At 35.5% G+C, this 16221-nt stretch overlaps 2 protein-coding genes across 2 annotated transcripts; both read left to right on the top strand.

Annotated features, from left to right (window-relative positions):
• Window positions 1–78: 78 nt before the first annotated feature.
• Window positions 79–11399, top strand: LOC147391434 (uncharacterized). The gene is made up of 4 exons (XM_086460167.1): window positions 79–540; window positions 7736–7789; window positions 7929–8054; window positions 10815–11399. The coding sequence occupies exons 1-4, from the start codon at window positions 151–153 to the stop codon at window positions 10986–10988; spliced, it is 744 nt and encodes a 247-aa protein (XP_086316293.1). The 5' UTR covers window positions 79–150; the 3' UTR covers window positions 10989–11399.
• A 2051-nt stretch (window positions 11400–13450) lies between these two features.
• On the top strand, window positions 13451–15741 carry LOC147391433 (pentatricopeptide repeat-containing protein At3g29230-like). Its single transcript, XM_086417227.1, has one exon. The coding sequence runs from the start codon at window positions 13693–13695 to the stop codon at window positions 15661–15663; it is 1971 nt and encodes a 656-aa protein (XP_086273353.1). The 5' UTR covers window positions 13451–13692; the 3' UTR covers window positions 15664–15741.
• The last annotated feature ends 480 nt before the right edge of the window (window positions 15742–16221 follow it).

The following is a 16221-nucleotide window of genomic DNA, read 5'->3' as shown; positions in this document are numbered from 1 at the left end:
TATTGATACAGAACCTCCCATTGCATGCCACGTGGCACGTAACTTGCCATTAAGCTTGGCAATAGTCAAGACTCAAGACCCGAGCATCGTTATTATAAGGGCAGCTGCGCACAATAACACCATTTACCTTTAACGTGCGCCTCTGTCTTCATGGCGACGAGCTTGCCATGGCATCCTTTACTTCCTTCCTGCGCCTCCTCCTCAAAATCTCACGGGTACGGCCAACGACGTGTCCTCTCGACACGTCACGTAGTGAGAATCCATGCTTTTCGCAGAAGCGATTTTGATGGATTCGCGAAGCGAGTGGCTTCTGGGGAGGTGTGGAGGGACGCGTGGCGGAACGCCAATGATGGATTCGAACAACTTGTATACGACGGCAGGAAGACGGCGGAGCGTATCGACCGTCGATTTTCCGTGTCTCGTCGCTTCAGCTCTGTTGCTCAATCTGCCACTTATAGGGCCCGCGAACTCGATCGCGATTTCGAAATCGGGCGGCGTTGGCGCTCATTAACCCTAGATTTCTCTCGTAATTTCCCCAGGGTTTGTTTCCTCTTTCACTTAAAAATAAAAATATAGTGGAATTATGATATTTTTATGTGATTTATTTTTTAAATATATATATTTTTTTGTTTAATTTATAATTTTTATTGAAATTAGGAGAAGGGCATGTGTGAGTTAAAGTGAGGAATTGCATTTAGAATAATGGAAACATTCTTGATATATGGAGGGATTAATTTATTATTGAAATATTAAAACTGAGTAACTATGGAAGAAATGATTTTTTTAGGAAAGATCTCTTCAAAGAGTTTCATTTTTAATGCAAATGTATTTAGTATAAGTGTTTAACTTGAACTATCTATCAAAAAAAAGGTTTTAAGTGTTGAACTTTTGAAAAATCTCTAGGAAAATATGTTTTTAAAGGAGGGAAAATGGAGGGACCACGTGTTTTACAACATGAACTATGAAATGATGAAAGTGAAAAAGGGAGAATTCAAGTAATTGTTAGGGGGTCGCTTCAAGTGTTGAAGTTTAGGTGGATAAAAATAGAATAATGGAAATTGCTTTGAGACACGTAGTAATCTACTTTGTCTTATAGGCAACAGACGTCTCACTCTTCTTAAAGTCGAAGATGCAAATGAGTTGTTGGCGAATTTGTCTTTAGGATACAATAGAGCCCAGTTTTGCACTAACCTTGAGAGAATTTGTCACACATAATTCCTGATACATGATTGCCTCCTTTGGTAGAAAACAGAAAACAAGCTTTTTTAAAGAAGAAAATTAGAAAGATAGAGATTAAATTCTTTGATTAATTTTTCTTGACATAAATGATCTCTATATATAGAGATCAGTCTCAAAGAACACATACATTCAAAAATGGATAAAGGAACTCAATAGGTACGGAATCCATTGGAGGGTGTCCTTTGTGAGGCACCTTTTACACCGAAATCCAATTACACCTTTTGGAACGACTAGACACCCGTTTGAGTCTAAGAACTTGTTAAGTTCCCCGTGAGCCTATCCGGAACCCTTTGGGCCGGTTTGGAGCCTATCCAATAATTTGGACGGGCCCTTCTCTTTATTTCTCTAACTTTTTCTTTTCTTTCTTTCTTTTATATTATATTATAAAACCAAAAATTGTTTTATTTTTCCCATATAGCTAAAATGTAATTAGGGGCTCTCAAGGAGAGAGTCTTTGGAATGAAGAAAGAAGTGAGAAGAAACTTTTATTTATAGGTTTTAGAAACCTTCAAAAAAATTTAGAAAGCAATGTGAGATTTTAAAATATTTGAAAAAGAGAGGCAAAACCAATTTTTCATAAAACAAACTTTAATCAAAGTGACAACCAATAGAATTCTTCAATCTACATGACTTACTTTTTCGCTTTAACAAAAAACACAACAAACTTAAAAGTAATTTTCAAATGACCATTTAAAATAAAATAATTTTATTTGAATCAACACTAAATAAATATAAAATAAATTTATTTTTAACGTTGAGTAGTGTAAATAAAGAGAGCGAGGTTCTGGAATGAAGTCTTTTGTTGTTAAGAACCTAAATCAATACGCCAAAAGGCCTAGACCTATTGGATGCATCAAATTTAAGCCCACTTTTTAAGTTTGAGTCACGGAAAAGGTTACTTGGGAGGGCTATGGGCTACGGGAAAATACCCTAAGAAAAGCCCCAAGAAGTGTCCCAACCAGAGCGAAGTCGTCATGGACGTCGATTGTTGAGCATTGTCATTTGTTACGTGACTAAGTAGTTAAGGGATCAAATTTGATGCATTCCAACAGGTCTGGGCCTTTTGGTGTATTGGTTTAGGTTCTTAATATTTGTTCAATTCTACTTTGAATGATGAAACACGGTTCATGTCACCAATCCCAAATAGTTGAGATAGGGCATTGTGGATGACAATAATTTAGAAGGATCCTGTTTCATTTCTTATTCAAGAATGGACATAGGTTCATAGGTTGGTATATACTTACCTCTATTTGAAGTCCTTATTTGTAGATTTGCTAGTGGGATCCACCTGGATGTTGTGTTTGATGATCATTTTATTTATTTATTTGTTTATTTTGGGTGGTGGGGGTTGAGAAGTAATTTTAGACATTCCAATCTTATGTTATGTTGTCTTCGCCATGTTGTTCACCATCCTTGCCAAAAATCAATCCATTCTAACTTTGTTCAATAAACAAAAAATTGGCATGAAGTAAGGGTTCAATTGAGTAATTTTGTTTTTTATTCAAGTCAACTTTTCATGAGGTTTGGAATTTATGATTCGATTGATTTTCCATTTGGATTGTTTCTACATTGTGGACAATCATTGTGCATTTTGATTGTCCGATATGATATCAATGTGCGCCACAAAAGCGGGAGTATCTATAGTGATTAATTTAGACTAATACTATCATAGTTAATTGAGGCAATGTTTGTATATAAAATAATAGCGGCAGGGGTTAGAGTTGGGAAGTTTATAACTTTTTACATGGTGAAATTGGAATCTTTCTTCATAACAAGATGGATATGGAGAAATGTGGCCTAAATGGATCATAATGAATGACTTTCATTCCTCTTGCCTTAGTTTTTATAGAGTCGTTATTAACAAGGATACTTTGGTAGTGGAGTGGTTTTAATCGGCGCTTTAAAAGCATTTGAAGCATATGCCTTTAGGTGAGGCACCCCAATATGTTTTGAGGCTTATTATAAGTGAAGATGCATGTATGAAGTATTAGTAATAGAGTAATTGACTAGAGTTTTGTTAGGAAAGAATTTTGTGATATTGAAGCCCAAGACAGGTAAGTGATTGGAAATCAAAGGATGGAAGTGCCAGAGAGTGTTATGAATGCATAGTGATGGAAGGAATGCTCAACTTTAATTTTAGTGTAACATAAAGTTGAAACCCGGGGGGTTGTCCACCACTCTTGGAGGATGTATGGAAGATAAGAAAATGACTTTTTATTTTCCAATTTTCTTGAAGGTTTCTAACAATGTCAAGGTCGAAGTGGGCCCACACAAAATAATTAATTGGTTGGGACCATATAATAACTTTCATCTTTCGGAAAAAAATTATGCCATTTTGTGACTAGCCATTTGTTACCATGGTTTTGATACTGATAGTTAGAACAACACTCCCATTTCCTGTTAAAATTCAAGTATCAAAATGAACTCTTGCATTCATTATCTCTTCCATACTGATGTTCCATTATCTAGTCATTTCCTTCTCGATATACTATTTTTTTCGGCATTATAAACTTTTAGATCATTGATTCCCATTACCACAACCATATTTGATACCATATACTGTTAGTGAATAAGATGCATTGTATTAAGATGCATGAGATACACTGTATCATTGTTAGTGTATCTCATCACAAATGGAAGGTTGTGATGGAAGATATTCTAGATATTTATTGATATTTAGAATATATCAATAAGGATATTCTAGAATATTTATATTAGGTAGTTTCCATATATCTTGGTTGATTTAATGCTTATAAATACCTTATTGGGGTTTATGTAATATTCATCCAAGTATTATCCTTAAGAAATCACATTTCTACATTAAAAAAAAAAAAAAAAACTAGAATAATAGCAAAGAAGAAAATAAAAGAGATTTAGGTCCGGCGATGGTGCAACAATGTTGGTAGCGCCATCACTGAAGAAAGACACACCAAGATCGAGCTCCTAGTAGAGCTTAGTCTCCGATACCATGTAAATTTGCGGGTCTAACTCAAAACCGATTGGCTATGAGTGGAGAGGCCTAGGAGCTTATAAGGAGAGAGACAAGACAATTTGTATCAGAGTGGGCCTTTCTCTCTTTCACGTCACCCAGTTCATATCTCCACACGTGCAGGGGTGTGTAGAGTATAGTCTTACGTCGGACACAAATTGCCTTGTGCCTCTCCATTCATAGCCAATTGGTTTTGAGTTGGACCCCCAAATTTACATGGTATCAGAGATTAAGTTCTACTGAGAGCTCGATCTTGATGTGTCTTTCTTCGGCAATGGCGCCACCGACATTGTTGCGCCATTGTTGGACCTGAATCTCTTTTATTTTCTTCTTTGCTATTATTCTAGGTGTTTTTTCCCCAATAAAGACCACACCTCCTTTTATATCTCTACAAATCTCTCAATTTCACACATTCATGTTACACGATCTCATTTTTTTTCTATCTAAAATCTCTCCAATTAGAGTTATCATTTAAATCGCACGATCCTACTTTTTATGCTTTTGAGAGAGATCATGACAGGTCTGGTCTAGTAAGCTATCGGCTTTGACATACTCAAAAAGATCGGGATGCGACAGTGATGGACTTCATAGATAAATGGTGACCACCAATAAGCACGATTGACACTTCGGCAATCAATGACCATATCCATTAATGAGATCAAACAATCATTCAAGAAAATCAATTGCATATTCTTCTTCAAAGGACCATGCAATTGCAGGAGGATGTTAGAGAAAAAGATGCATTGTATTAAGATGCATGAGATACACTGTATCATTGTTAGTGTATCTCATCATAATTGGAAGGTTGTGATGGAAGATATTCTAGAATAATTGATATTTAAAATATATCAATAAGGATATTCTAGAATATTTATATTAGGTAGTTTTCATATATCTTGGTTGATGTAATGCTTATAAATACCTTATTGGGGTTTGTGTAATATTCATTCAAGTATTATCAATAAAATCATATTTCTACATATACATATTTGTGGGGATGTTCAATATTAGGTATGTGTTACTTGACACATTTGGCGGGTAGAGTATTTGAAGGTTGTATATAGCTTTATGATGCTCTACACAAGACTATTGTGTAACTCTGGTTGTATCTTCGCTTCATGTATTCTCATAAAATCATAGTTGTATTTTAACTGTGGGAGACACTTTGTCGATGTTTGACTCAAATTATATATATTATGAAATTCTGTGGAAGGCATAGACATAATTGAATACAATTATAAGACTTCGATGATTATATATATATGGGTCCCGTTCGGCAGTCAAAATTAGGGAGATAACGTTGGGTGCCAAAATTTGTCTTATATGGGTTAAAGTTTCAGATTGGGCTTATTTTTGTGAGGATGATCTCTATGGTGAGGAGGTCACCCTCACAAAAAATCAATACATTCTGAAACTTCTAACCCCATCAAAAGTGATTTACAATTAACGATAAAAATCGATGGTCTACAATTCCTCAACTTTGTAAACCACTTTTGATGGGGTTAGATGTTTCAGATTGGGCTGATTTTTTATGAGGATGATCTCTTGATGTAGGACATCTACAATCCTAACAATCCTAGTTAGAGTTTTACTAGGATTTCTATTTCTATTTCTACTTCTGGTAGGATTTCTATTTCATAGTTATATTAGGAGTACAATTCCTTGTTAGTTTTTAATTTGTTTTAAATTCGTTTTTATTATTTAGGCTATAATTAGAAGTGCTTAGAAGTGTCAAATTTGAGTTCTAATAGGAGTAGAAAGTTAGTATTATATTATAGATAGGTTAGGAATATTAATTTTTAATATTTTAGTAGGATTTTAAGTTATGATGGAGTTATCTATATAAGGAGCTCAAAATCCGAAAATCAAACACTTTAATTATCTTTCTTTTTTAATTACTTTTTAGCTTTATATTTTATTTTCTTTCAAGCTATTACTTGTTTATCAATTAAATTTATTGATTCAAATTGATTTTGAGTGTTTCATTGAATATAACTTATCGAATTTATTGATTTACACGTTTCTGTTACATCAAGTGGTATCGGAGCTTTTGCTATGATCTACTAAAACTGAATTGGAAGCCCAATTTGAGAAGTTTAATGAAGGTGAACATCTAAGTTGTGTTATTCGCAACTTATTGTTTGTACAACTTTCTTCTCGCTCCAACTCAAATATGGCAGTCAATGATATGATTGAGAACCTTCACAAGCTCCACGGACAAGTAAAAAAGAACCTTGAAGCTTCTAATGAAGAATACAAAGCACATGCCAATAGCATAGACGATTTAAGAGCTATGAAGAAGGAGACTTGGTCATGGTTTATCTTAGTAATGATCGCTTTCCTGCTGGAACTTATAACAAGACCAAGCTAAAGAAAATTGGGCCCCTTATATTTTGAAGAAAATAAACGATAACGCTTATGTGGTAGATTTTCTTGATGATATGTACATATCCTCGACATTCAATGTAAATGACATCTATCCTTATTTTCCGGAGGATGGCTTTTCTACACCTACATCAAACTCGGGGACGAGTTTTCTCAAAGAAAGGGGTATGATGTAGGACATCTACAATCCTAGTTAGAGTTTTACTAGGATTTCTATTTCTAATTCTAGTTGGATTTCTATTTCATAGTTATGTTAAAAGTACAATTCCTTGTTAGTTTCTAATTTATTTTAAATTCGTTTTTATTATTTATGTTATAATTAGAAGTGTCCAATTTGAGTTCTAATAGGATTAGAAAGTTAGTATTATGTTATAGATAGGTTAGGTATGTTAATTTTTAATATTTTAGTAGGATTCTACGTTATTATGATGGAGTTATCTATATAAGGAGTTCCAAATCCGAAAATCAAACAATTTAATTATCTTTTTTTTTATTACTTTTTAGCTTTATGCTTTCTTTCAAGCTATTGCTTGTTTATCAATTGAATCTATTGATTCAAATTGATTTTGAGTTTTCCATTGAACACAACCTATCAAATCTATTGATTCACACGCTTCCGCTACGTCATCTCTTCACCATAGAGATCATCTTTACAAAAAATCAGCCTAATCTGAAACTTTTAATCCATATAAGACAAATTTTGGCTCCCAACATGATCTCCCTAATGTGGGCTGCCGAACATGTCCCTATATAATAATAATTTCCAATTACCTTTATGTGCAAGCATATGAGTCAATTCATATTCCTACCTTTAACTATTATTGTTCTTATTTTCTTAAGGCCGATCAATTAAGGTATAGTTTTATGGACCAAAATTTCTTGAACTTTTAAGTCTATCTAAAATTTCCTGATAAATGACTATGGTGCTCTTGAAATTTGTAACAACTTGCTTCCCTCTAATTAGTAGTTGATACAATGAAATACTTTGTTGCACTGTTGATTGTCTTTATCGTTCTGCAATTGAGTTATTTGACTTTTTTTCCCTCTTAAAAGTTCAGTTTTGGTTTTTTTCAGATGTCAGCATGGTAAGTTTAAAATTCTTTTACTCCATTGTCCTTGCAGTACAGAAGACGGCTGAAAGATTTTCTGAATTCTCCACTGGGAAGAAATTTCATGGTGAGTATTTCCAAATGAAAAAATTGATTTATTTGGTGCTTCTCTTTCAATTTGTTGCCTAAGCTTCTTTTTCAGTATGTTGTGGTCTCCGCTTACGCATTTTTTTGTTGTTAAATTTTATCTCTTTGGTCTTTTGTAGATAATTTTCTTCCTATGGTTTGCATTATCTGGATGGTTGTTCCAGTTCTTGGTTTTTGCGACTTTGGTATTACCATTCGCTGCTCCTCTTCTCATTGGGACTGTTTCCAATAACTTTCTGATTGAGGTACTTTTACCGCTCCTTATCTTGCATTGTCAATGTTGGGTTAGCCTATTCAGTCTTATGCTGTAAACTGGTTTCCATAATATAATAATATATTCATCTAATAGCTGTCTAACCCATAGTCAGCAAGTTGGAGTTTGGGAATAAGCCGGTCAGAGGAAAAAATTGAAAAATTTGGTAACATCAGGAAAAAATCGAAAAAAGTCAGGAAAAAAACATCTTATGGATTTATCCTAGGGATAAGTATCTTTGAGATTAGTGTTATCAAGAAATTCATAAAATCTCAACCATTGGATTTTGTGTTTAAAGGGTTGGGATCATGTGTTTTTTTCATGAGTCATTCTTAGGAGTCAATGGATCCCAACCCATCATTAAATACCATTTTGAATTGTAATAATCAATTATTAAACCCATATTGATTTCATCCATGCATGCACAAGAACTAACCACATGTTCACAATATAGTCAAGATTTATATCGTTCAAAATATAAAAAAGATAACTATCATTAGTCCGAGTTAGGATTCTTCAACTGATCAAAAACATCAAAATCAATGGCATTCTCATTTACATCATTATTATTATATATTTTATTGGTAAAATGGTTACCTTTATCTTCATCAAGGTCATATTCTCTTGCTAGTGCGTCCATGTCATATTTCATAATTCAATTGCGAAGTTCATGATTTAATAATGAAATTCAAGATTTAATCGCGAAGTTCGTAAAAGTTGTGTCTTATTAAAAAGTTGCAATTAAATTGGTGAAGAAAAAGTCACAATTTAATCGCGACTTTTTCAATAAGTAGGAGACTTTGGTGACTATCTAACCATGCCGTTTACCCAGACTTTCTAATTATTGCAATTCCTTGGATGGACCAAGGGCCAATTTTTTTTTTTTTTTTTTGATAAGTATAAAATATATTAAGAAAAGAGAGGAACAAATACAAGTAGAGAAGGCCGAGGTAGCCCCTCAAAGAAAAGCAAAAACGAACAAAAAATACCAAAACATCAAAGATTACACAAGGAATTCCATTTAAAAACAAAGTCATCAAAATTAGTTCCTGCAAACCCTACGTTTAGATTTGACCAAAGGTACAAAAAACCCAAGATCTCCAAGAAAACGTCATGAGAACTTCTCGCCTTACTTGTGAACACCCTGCTATTTCTCTCGTTCCACAATCCCCAAGCAATAGTTGAGGGAAGCATAGCCCAGAGGAGTCTTTTTCCGGAGGAGAAAACATTATTGGCCCATTCTCCTAACAACAAGAATTTCCAAGGTAAGACCTAGTTAATACGAAAAAGCTCAAGGAAAAGGGACCGAATATCATGAGAAAAAGAGCAGTGAATCAACATATGGTCAACTGATTCTCCATCCCTCAAATAAAGGGGACAGTAGTTGGGAGTGATCCATCCTCGAGCAATCAAATTGTCCATCGTAAGAACCCTCCCTAAGAACCAAGGGCCAAAATTCACCTTGTTTTTGTTATTCTTACCATTTGATCGATCCATTTACTTATCAAAAAAATAATTGATTTGATTGATCCATTTTCTGTGGAAAAAATCTTAAAGTTAATGGTAGTTCACAAAAAGTACATATGCATGCACATGCACAGGGAGAAACACATACATACACACGCGAGTCACAGTCCTGTTGAAAAAATGAATTCTTTCAATATGCAACTTTTCAGTGTTACTACTTTCATGCTTTGTCCTGTACCTTAATCACATGTTGTTAAGGGTCCTACTTGTATTCTTCTTTTCCGTCCTCTAAAAGCTTTTGCTTTACAGAAGTGACTTTCCGCTTCTTTAGCACGTTTCACCACTCGAAAATCATGCCCTTTCCCTCAAGTGTTCCCACAATCTGGAATCCTGTTGTTAAAATATCAAATTTGTAGTTGAGCATTACGACCCTAAAATTAGTTCTCATCATTCAGAAAAATCTTCTCCTTGGTGAAATTTGTTCCCCTCTTCTATCTTTGTACATAGGTCGAGTGAGAGGAGTCCTTTTGGTTTTCCTCGGGAGAATCATTGCATATGAAACTTTCATGTTGAACGTTAATCATATTTTATTTTTGTTTTGTTTTGTGTGTGTGTGTGTGGGGGGGGGGGGGGGGGGGGGGGGAGGGGATGGAGTCGGGATGGCGGCGATTTTTTGAGATTCCCATCCACAAACTCGAGTGGATACTCGCACGATCAATCACATCCATGCGCAAAAATACAAAACGTGGTTCATCGACCAAACCAACAACTGCATCTTCAGGCTCCTAAGAGCCAATTCATTACTCTCAATTGTATTAACATCTCTCTCTATACAAGCTATATGGCCTTTTTTTGCATGAATTCTTCTCCCATGTCTCATAGGTGAAGAGCTTTTTATTTTAAAAAAAAAAAGCCTACCCAGACCAAAGATAGGAATAAACCCCTTAAATCCAGGAGTTGGTTCTATTTCCTTGCGGGATAAATTGCAATTTAATGTTTACCTCATCAGTTATGCCACATGGGCGTCCTGAATGGGAAGGTGCATATTCTGACCTTGAGATATGTAGAAGCTGAATTTGGGATATGTGCCAGACTGACCTTGGGATTACCATTGGATTGATCTCACTGACATATTGTTTGTTATTATTTAAGTTTTTGACATATGTGATATGTACTCCAATTATGACATTTCTGGTTTGACTTAACCTTATCCGCATTCTACAACAACAAAGCCTTACTTCAGCTTATCGATCAAAACAAGTAAATCTTGTGGTCTACTGAACAGGGGGAATGTCCTGCTTGCAAGCGGCAGTTCAGGGGCTTCAAGAACCAAGTTGTACGTTGCACGAGCTGTGGAAACATTGTGTGGCAGCCGAAGGGTGACTTCTTCTCTAAAGGTGGTAAAGGCTCTTCAACCTCCGAACCTGACATCATTGATATTGAATTCGAGGAGAAATGAGAAAAACAACATAAAATGGTGGCTGGTTAATCCTTGGGGTCACAAATAATTGAAGTAAAGAGAGATCCCCAAAAGCTTATAGTTTGCTCGAGTTCACTTCTCTCGTAAATGAAAGGTATTTATAGGAAATTTTCAAAATTTTGTTGTTATATTATAATCTAGCTTAAGCACAGGAAAGAAGGGTTGTTTGGCTGCGGGTCGCTCTATTCTATTAACATCAGTAGCTATCCACAGTTTGGCATGTTATGGAATATGGGAATCTGGATTACTATGTCCTCCAAGAGCTGAATTTATTTGTGTGTGTGTTTTTTTTTCTTCCTTTGTAATAGTGGATGACTGCATTGTTCTTCACTGCATGATTTTCACTTAACCAGTGACATGGGTTGTGGTACAAACCTGCCTTTGATGTTGAATGCTGTTGTGCTGTCTAAAACAATCCAATAGGCCACCCAAAACTCCTTCGATGTTGAATTGAAGATCTCACAAACAGAAGCGTATAGTGCTGAATTCAAGATGCAAATCTTCGAATTAGCCCTATATGTTACCAAAAGCTTCCATAACTATGTGAAAAAAGGGGAAAGTGGCTCCTCTTGTCTTAAATAATTGAAGTACCAGATGAAAGAAAACACTTACCCATTACCAGAAGGACGTATTTACTTGTTTGATAAATCTTTTGTAGTCTTCTTGTTTTTTTTTTTTTTCTTTTTTCTGAATAAAAAACTGGATTCAAACCTTTTTTGAAAATTTATCCCTAAAGCCTATTCTTCTTATTATGTTCCAAAAATTTAGTTCACTTTTTCTACATCTATCTTTTTATTCTTTGAATTATGCTGTGGTGAGCTCAAGATTGTACCTCATATTGCACATCTTGATGTGATAGTGTGTAGAAACCACATACTTTTCATTGAGATATGAGTCAAAAACATCCCGGGTTCCTACACATTTTCATGTAAGAATGTGAGATATGAGGTCCAATCTTGAAGTCACTCCAGCATGACTTTTTTTGTTTTTTTTTGTTTTTCTATTATCTGGAAACCTGTTTTTAATGAGGTCAGTAACTCACTGTTGGCGGGATTTGAACCTAGGTTTCTCGTAATATCACCCAGAGACTTTACCAACTAAGCTAAGCTAGGGAGCACATGCTATATCTATCTTACCCAGCACTTGTAGATAAGTTTCTAATTTGACATCTACTCATTAGTCGATAGGGCAAAAGTAATCTAATATTTTAGAGCTCAAGATAAAATGAAGCTGATAAAGGTGGTGTTGGGAAAGTTTTCTGAACTTTGAGGGTGAATATGTAAATTGTCTTAATGTTTGGGTACATTCCGTCTGAAAGATTAATTTAGGGACCAACTAGTTGCACACCAACCTAAAAAATTCTTTATTTTTTTATAACCTCTATTTTAACCGATTGCTTGCACGCCAATACATAACTTTTTAGGGTTTTATTCTTTATTCTTACTTGTAGCTTTGTATTCTCTGCTTGTACATTATTCTGCTAGTGCTTTGTGATTGATTTTGCTCGCACTCTCTTTGACTCCAACTTTGGGTACTGATTTTCTAATCTTTGTTTAGAAAATAATATAAACCCATGTATTTCAAGGGAACATAATTTTGTAAACATGGTTCCAACACGACAAAATATTTCTTGCAAAAATTATTGAACCAATAATAATTTCTGTGGGCATGGTTGAGGAAGAATAATTTTTTTTTTTTTTTTTTAAATAAAAAAAATGCAACACTATTTAAATTATTTCTGGATGTGAAAATGCCTCACAGGAAAATTATTTTTGCTCCACTGAATGTTATTCGCCTGTGCTAGTGCCGCTCTTAAAATAATAAATTTTATTTTCCTATATGCAACCAATCAGAAGGAATTCATTTTCCCATAACCATTTTCTTAAGGAATTTATAATCTCTTAGAAATGAATTTCCTACAATCATATGGACACCCTTATACCTTTTTTTCTCATTGATTTACAAGACAACAAAACAATAAAGTGTATATAGTAAATAATCAAATCTTATGACAAATAAGTAGCAATCTTGTTATCAAAACACGACATTTTCTAGAAATGTCTGGTAGCGAGTAAATAGCTTTACGAATGAATGGATTAGATCCATAGTTCAGTTGGTTTGCCACATTGCAAAGTAACTTTGAAGTTGTGGTGGGTTCGAGCCCAACTTACCCATCGAAAAAAAAAAGTTTTGCCACTGCTTTATGAAAAATTGTTAGGTATGAATATGTTAGATACTTTTGTCTCAATTAGGTTTTTTTGGAGAGATAAAAAAAAGAATAATGATTTTTTGACGCACCCCTTTAACATACGCCCCATGACATGGCATGTGTTAGAATCATAGATCTATTTTCCCGGGATACCTAATGTGTAATTGTACATCCTAAGAAAAGATTTGTGGTTCCAGACCATGCCACGTCTGGGAGCGTATGGGGGTGTATGTCAGAGGGGGTGTTAGAAAATCACGACTCAAAAATAAAATAAAATAAGGGTTTGACTTTTGAGAAGCAGATTGAGGACGAGGGTATTTAGGTCATTGCCAATTAGGGTTTTTCTTGTCATCAGTTTGAAAACTCATGAGGTATCTCAAATATTCACCAAAATCTGAGGGGTATATTTAAATTACACTTAACTTTTAGCCTTCTTAAACTCGCGCAGTTTCTTTCCCGCAAAAATTCAAAAAAATGACCGTTATAATTAACTCCACCAAGCCTACAATTCGCTTAACTTCTCTCTCTCTAGAAAAAATCCTCAGAACCCAACAAAACCTCTCCAAACCATCTCCAAGAATATGGAACAAATACGAACCCAAAACCAACGAATTCGAACATGAAGGGGTGCGCACGTTAACACTAAACCACCCTATCCTGCGCATTTTAGAATCATGCAAGGGCACCATCCAAGAATTCAACCAAATCCAGACCCAACTCATCATTTCCGGTCTCTTCCAACACTCCTTAGCTGCTAGTCGATCCATAAAGAAACTCTGCTCTTTGCCGTCTTTGATCCCTCTTGCTATCTCTTACTTCTTTCACCTTGACGAACCTGATGCCTTTATCTGTAACACAATTATCAGATCCTATGTGAATTCGAACGACCCAAATAGCGCAATTAGGTTTTATTATCGCCAAATGATCGGACATTGTATCCCACCCAATTTCTACACATTCCCTCTTTTGGCTAAGATTTGTGCTGAGCTCGGTTCGATTCGAGAAGGGGAGAAAACCCATGCCTTGATTGTGAAATTTGGTTTAGAAATCGATTTGTTTGTGAAGAATTCGATGATTCATATGTACTCTTCGGTACAACAAATTGCGTCTGCACGACAGATGTTTGATGAAAGTTCTGAGTCAGATTTAGTAACTTTGAACTCAATGATTGATGGGTATGTGAAGAATGGGGAAGTTGGTGTTGCTCGTAAATTTTTTGATGAGATGCCTGAGAGAGATATTGTGAGTTGGAATTCGATGATTGCGGGTTATATAAGCATTGAGGATATGGAGGCTGCAAAAGAGCTTTTCGAGTGGATGTTGGTTAGAGATGTTGTTACTTGGAATTCTATGATTGATGGGTATGCGAGGATTGGAAATGTTTTGGTAGCTCGTGAGCTTTTTGATCAGATGCCAAACCCAAATGTGGTGTCTTGGAATTCGATTTTGGCGCTTTACGTGCGAAGCAAGGATTACGACGAGTGCCTGAAATTGTTTGATCGGATTATAGTGGAAGGAGAGGTGAAGCCGAATGAGGCAACGCTCGTTAGCGTCTTGACTGCTTGTGCAAATTTAGGTAAACTTGATAGAGGCATGTGGATTCATTCCTATATAAATGATAACGGAAGAATCAAACCCGATGTGTTACTATCGACTTCTCTCTTGACAATGTACGCAAAATGTGGAGCCATGGAATTGGCGAGAGAAGTCTTCGATGAGATGCCTGAGAGGAGTGTTGTTTCGTGGAATTCTATGATAATGGGGTATGGCATGCATGGGTATGGTGAGAAGGCACTTGAGATGTTCTTAGAGATGGAGGAGAGAGGACCAACGCCAAATGAAGTAACCTTTATATGTGTCTTATCCGCTTGTACCCATGCAGGAATGGTGTTAGAAGGTTGGTGGTACTTTGATTTGATGCAACGGGTTTACAAAATAGAACCAAAGGTTGAACACTATGGTTGCATGGTCGATCTCCTTAGCCGTAATGGGTTGACAAAAGATTCACAGGAGGTTATAAGGAAGATGCCAATGGAAGGAGGATCGGCTTTGTGGGGAGCTTTGTTGTCAGGATGTAAAACCCATTCAAATTTCGAGCTTGGAGAGAGAGTGGGAAAGCGGTTAATTGAATTAGAGCCGAGGAATGTGGGGGCTTACGTGATGTTATCGAACATATATGCCATGGCAGGTAAATGGGATGATGTTGAGAAGGTGAGGATGATGATGAGGGAGAAGGGGTTGGAGAAAGTTGCCGGGTTTAGCCTTGTGACGCTTCCTGAGGAGGATGACTGTGATTCTGTTACGGTTACGAGTGATGGATCAATACATAAGAAGAGCATGGTGTACTCTATGTTGAGTGAAATGGGTGCTCAGATGAAGTTGTCATGTAGAGATGTTAGGGAAACTAGAGAAGGTTGGAGCTTTCTAGACCATAGCATTCTTTGATTTAATAGAACTTAAAAAAATCATGTAATTTAATAAACATGTTATACATCTGATGAGGATGGGTTTCGATTATCATATATATATTTTTAATTTTTAAAATTTCAAGATAAAATCAAATCTAAATGTGCCCAAACAAGGGTGGTAATATGTGTGGATTGAGATGGTTAATTATGGTGTTTGAAGTATGGTTAATGAAAACTCTTATAGCCGTTTTCACAGTAAAAGCCACACATTTGTGTTACTGTACTTTCATCCTGAGAACCAAGCATGGTTTGAAAACTCGTTATGATGTCTTCGTCTCATCCATGAACGAGACCAAGTCGTCTTGGATGAGTTTTCCGATACGTTTGAGTTGTCTCATTAAACAATGAGAAAAATGAATCGTGGTTTAAATCTTGTCTGATACGTTTGACTTGTCTATCTATCTTGTTGGTGGACGACAAAGCTACATATCGGACTAGTTGTCTCGTCTTGGACGAGATTTAAAACCATGATTGAGTCTCCATCTGATCAAGTCCGATTTGACATACAAATTATAAATAAATTTCATGTATTTAT

The sequence above is a fragment of the Akebia trifoliata genome, chromosome 11 (genome assembly GCF_017979445.1).
Source record: "Akebia trifoliata isolate Shusen 1 chromosome 11, ASM1797944v1, whole genome shotgun sequence".
Classification (NCBI taxonomy): Eukaryota; Viridiplantae; Streptophyta; class Magnoliopsida; order Ranunculales; family Lardizabalaceae; genus Akebia; species Akebia trifoliata.
Note: the sequence above shows the minus strand (reverse complement) of the source record. Positions and strands in the feature narration are given on the sequence as shown.

Coding starts and splice junctions, on each gene's coding strand:
- LOC147391433 (XM_086417227.1), top strand. CDS start 13,693: ATGACCGTTATAATTAACTCCACCAAGCCTACAATTCGCTTAACTTCT.
- LOC147391434 (XM_086460167.1), top strand. CDS start 151: ATGGCGACGAGCTTGCCATGGCATCCTTTACTTCCTTCCTGCGCCTCC. Junction 541..7,735: donor TCTCTCGTAATTTCCCCAGG/GTTTGTTTCCTC, acceptor TTGTCCTTGCAG/TACAGAAGACGGCTGAAAGA. Junction 8,055..10,814: donor CCAATAACTTTCTGATTGAG/GTACTTTTACCG, acceptor TCTACTGAACAG/GGGGAATGTCCTGCTTGCAA.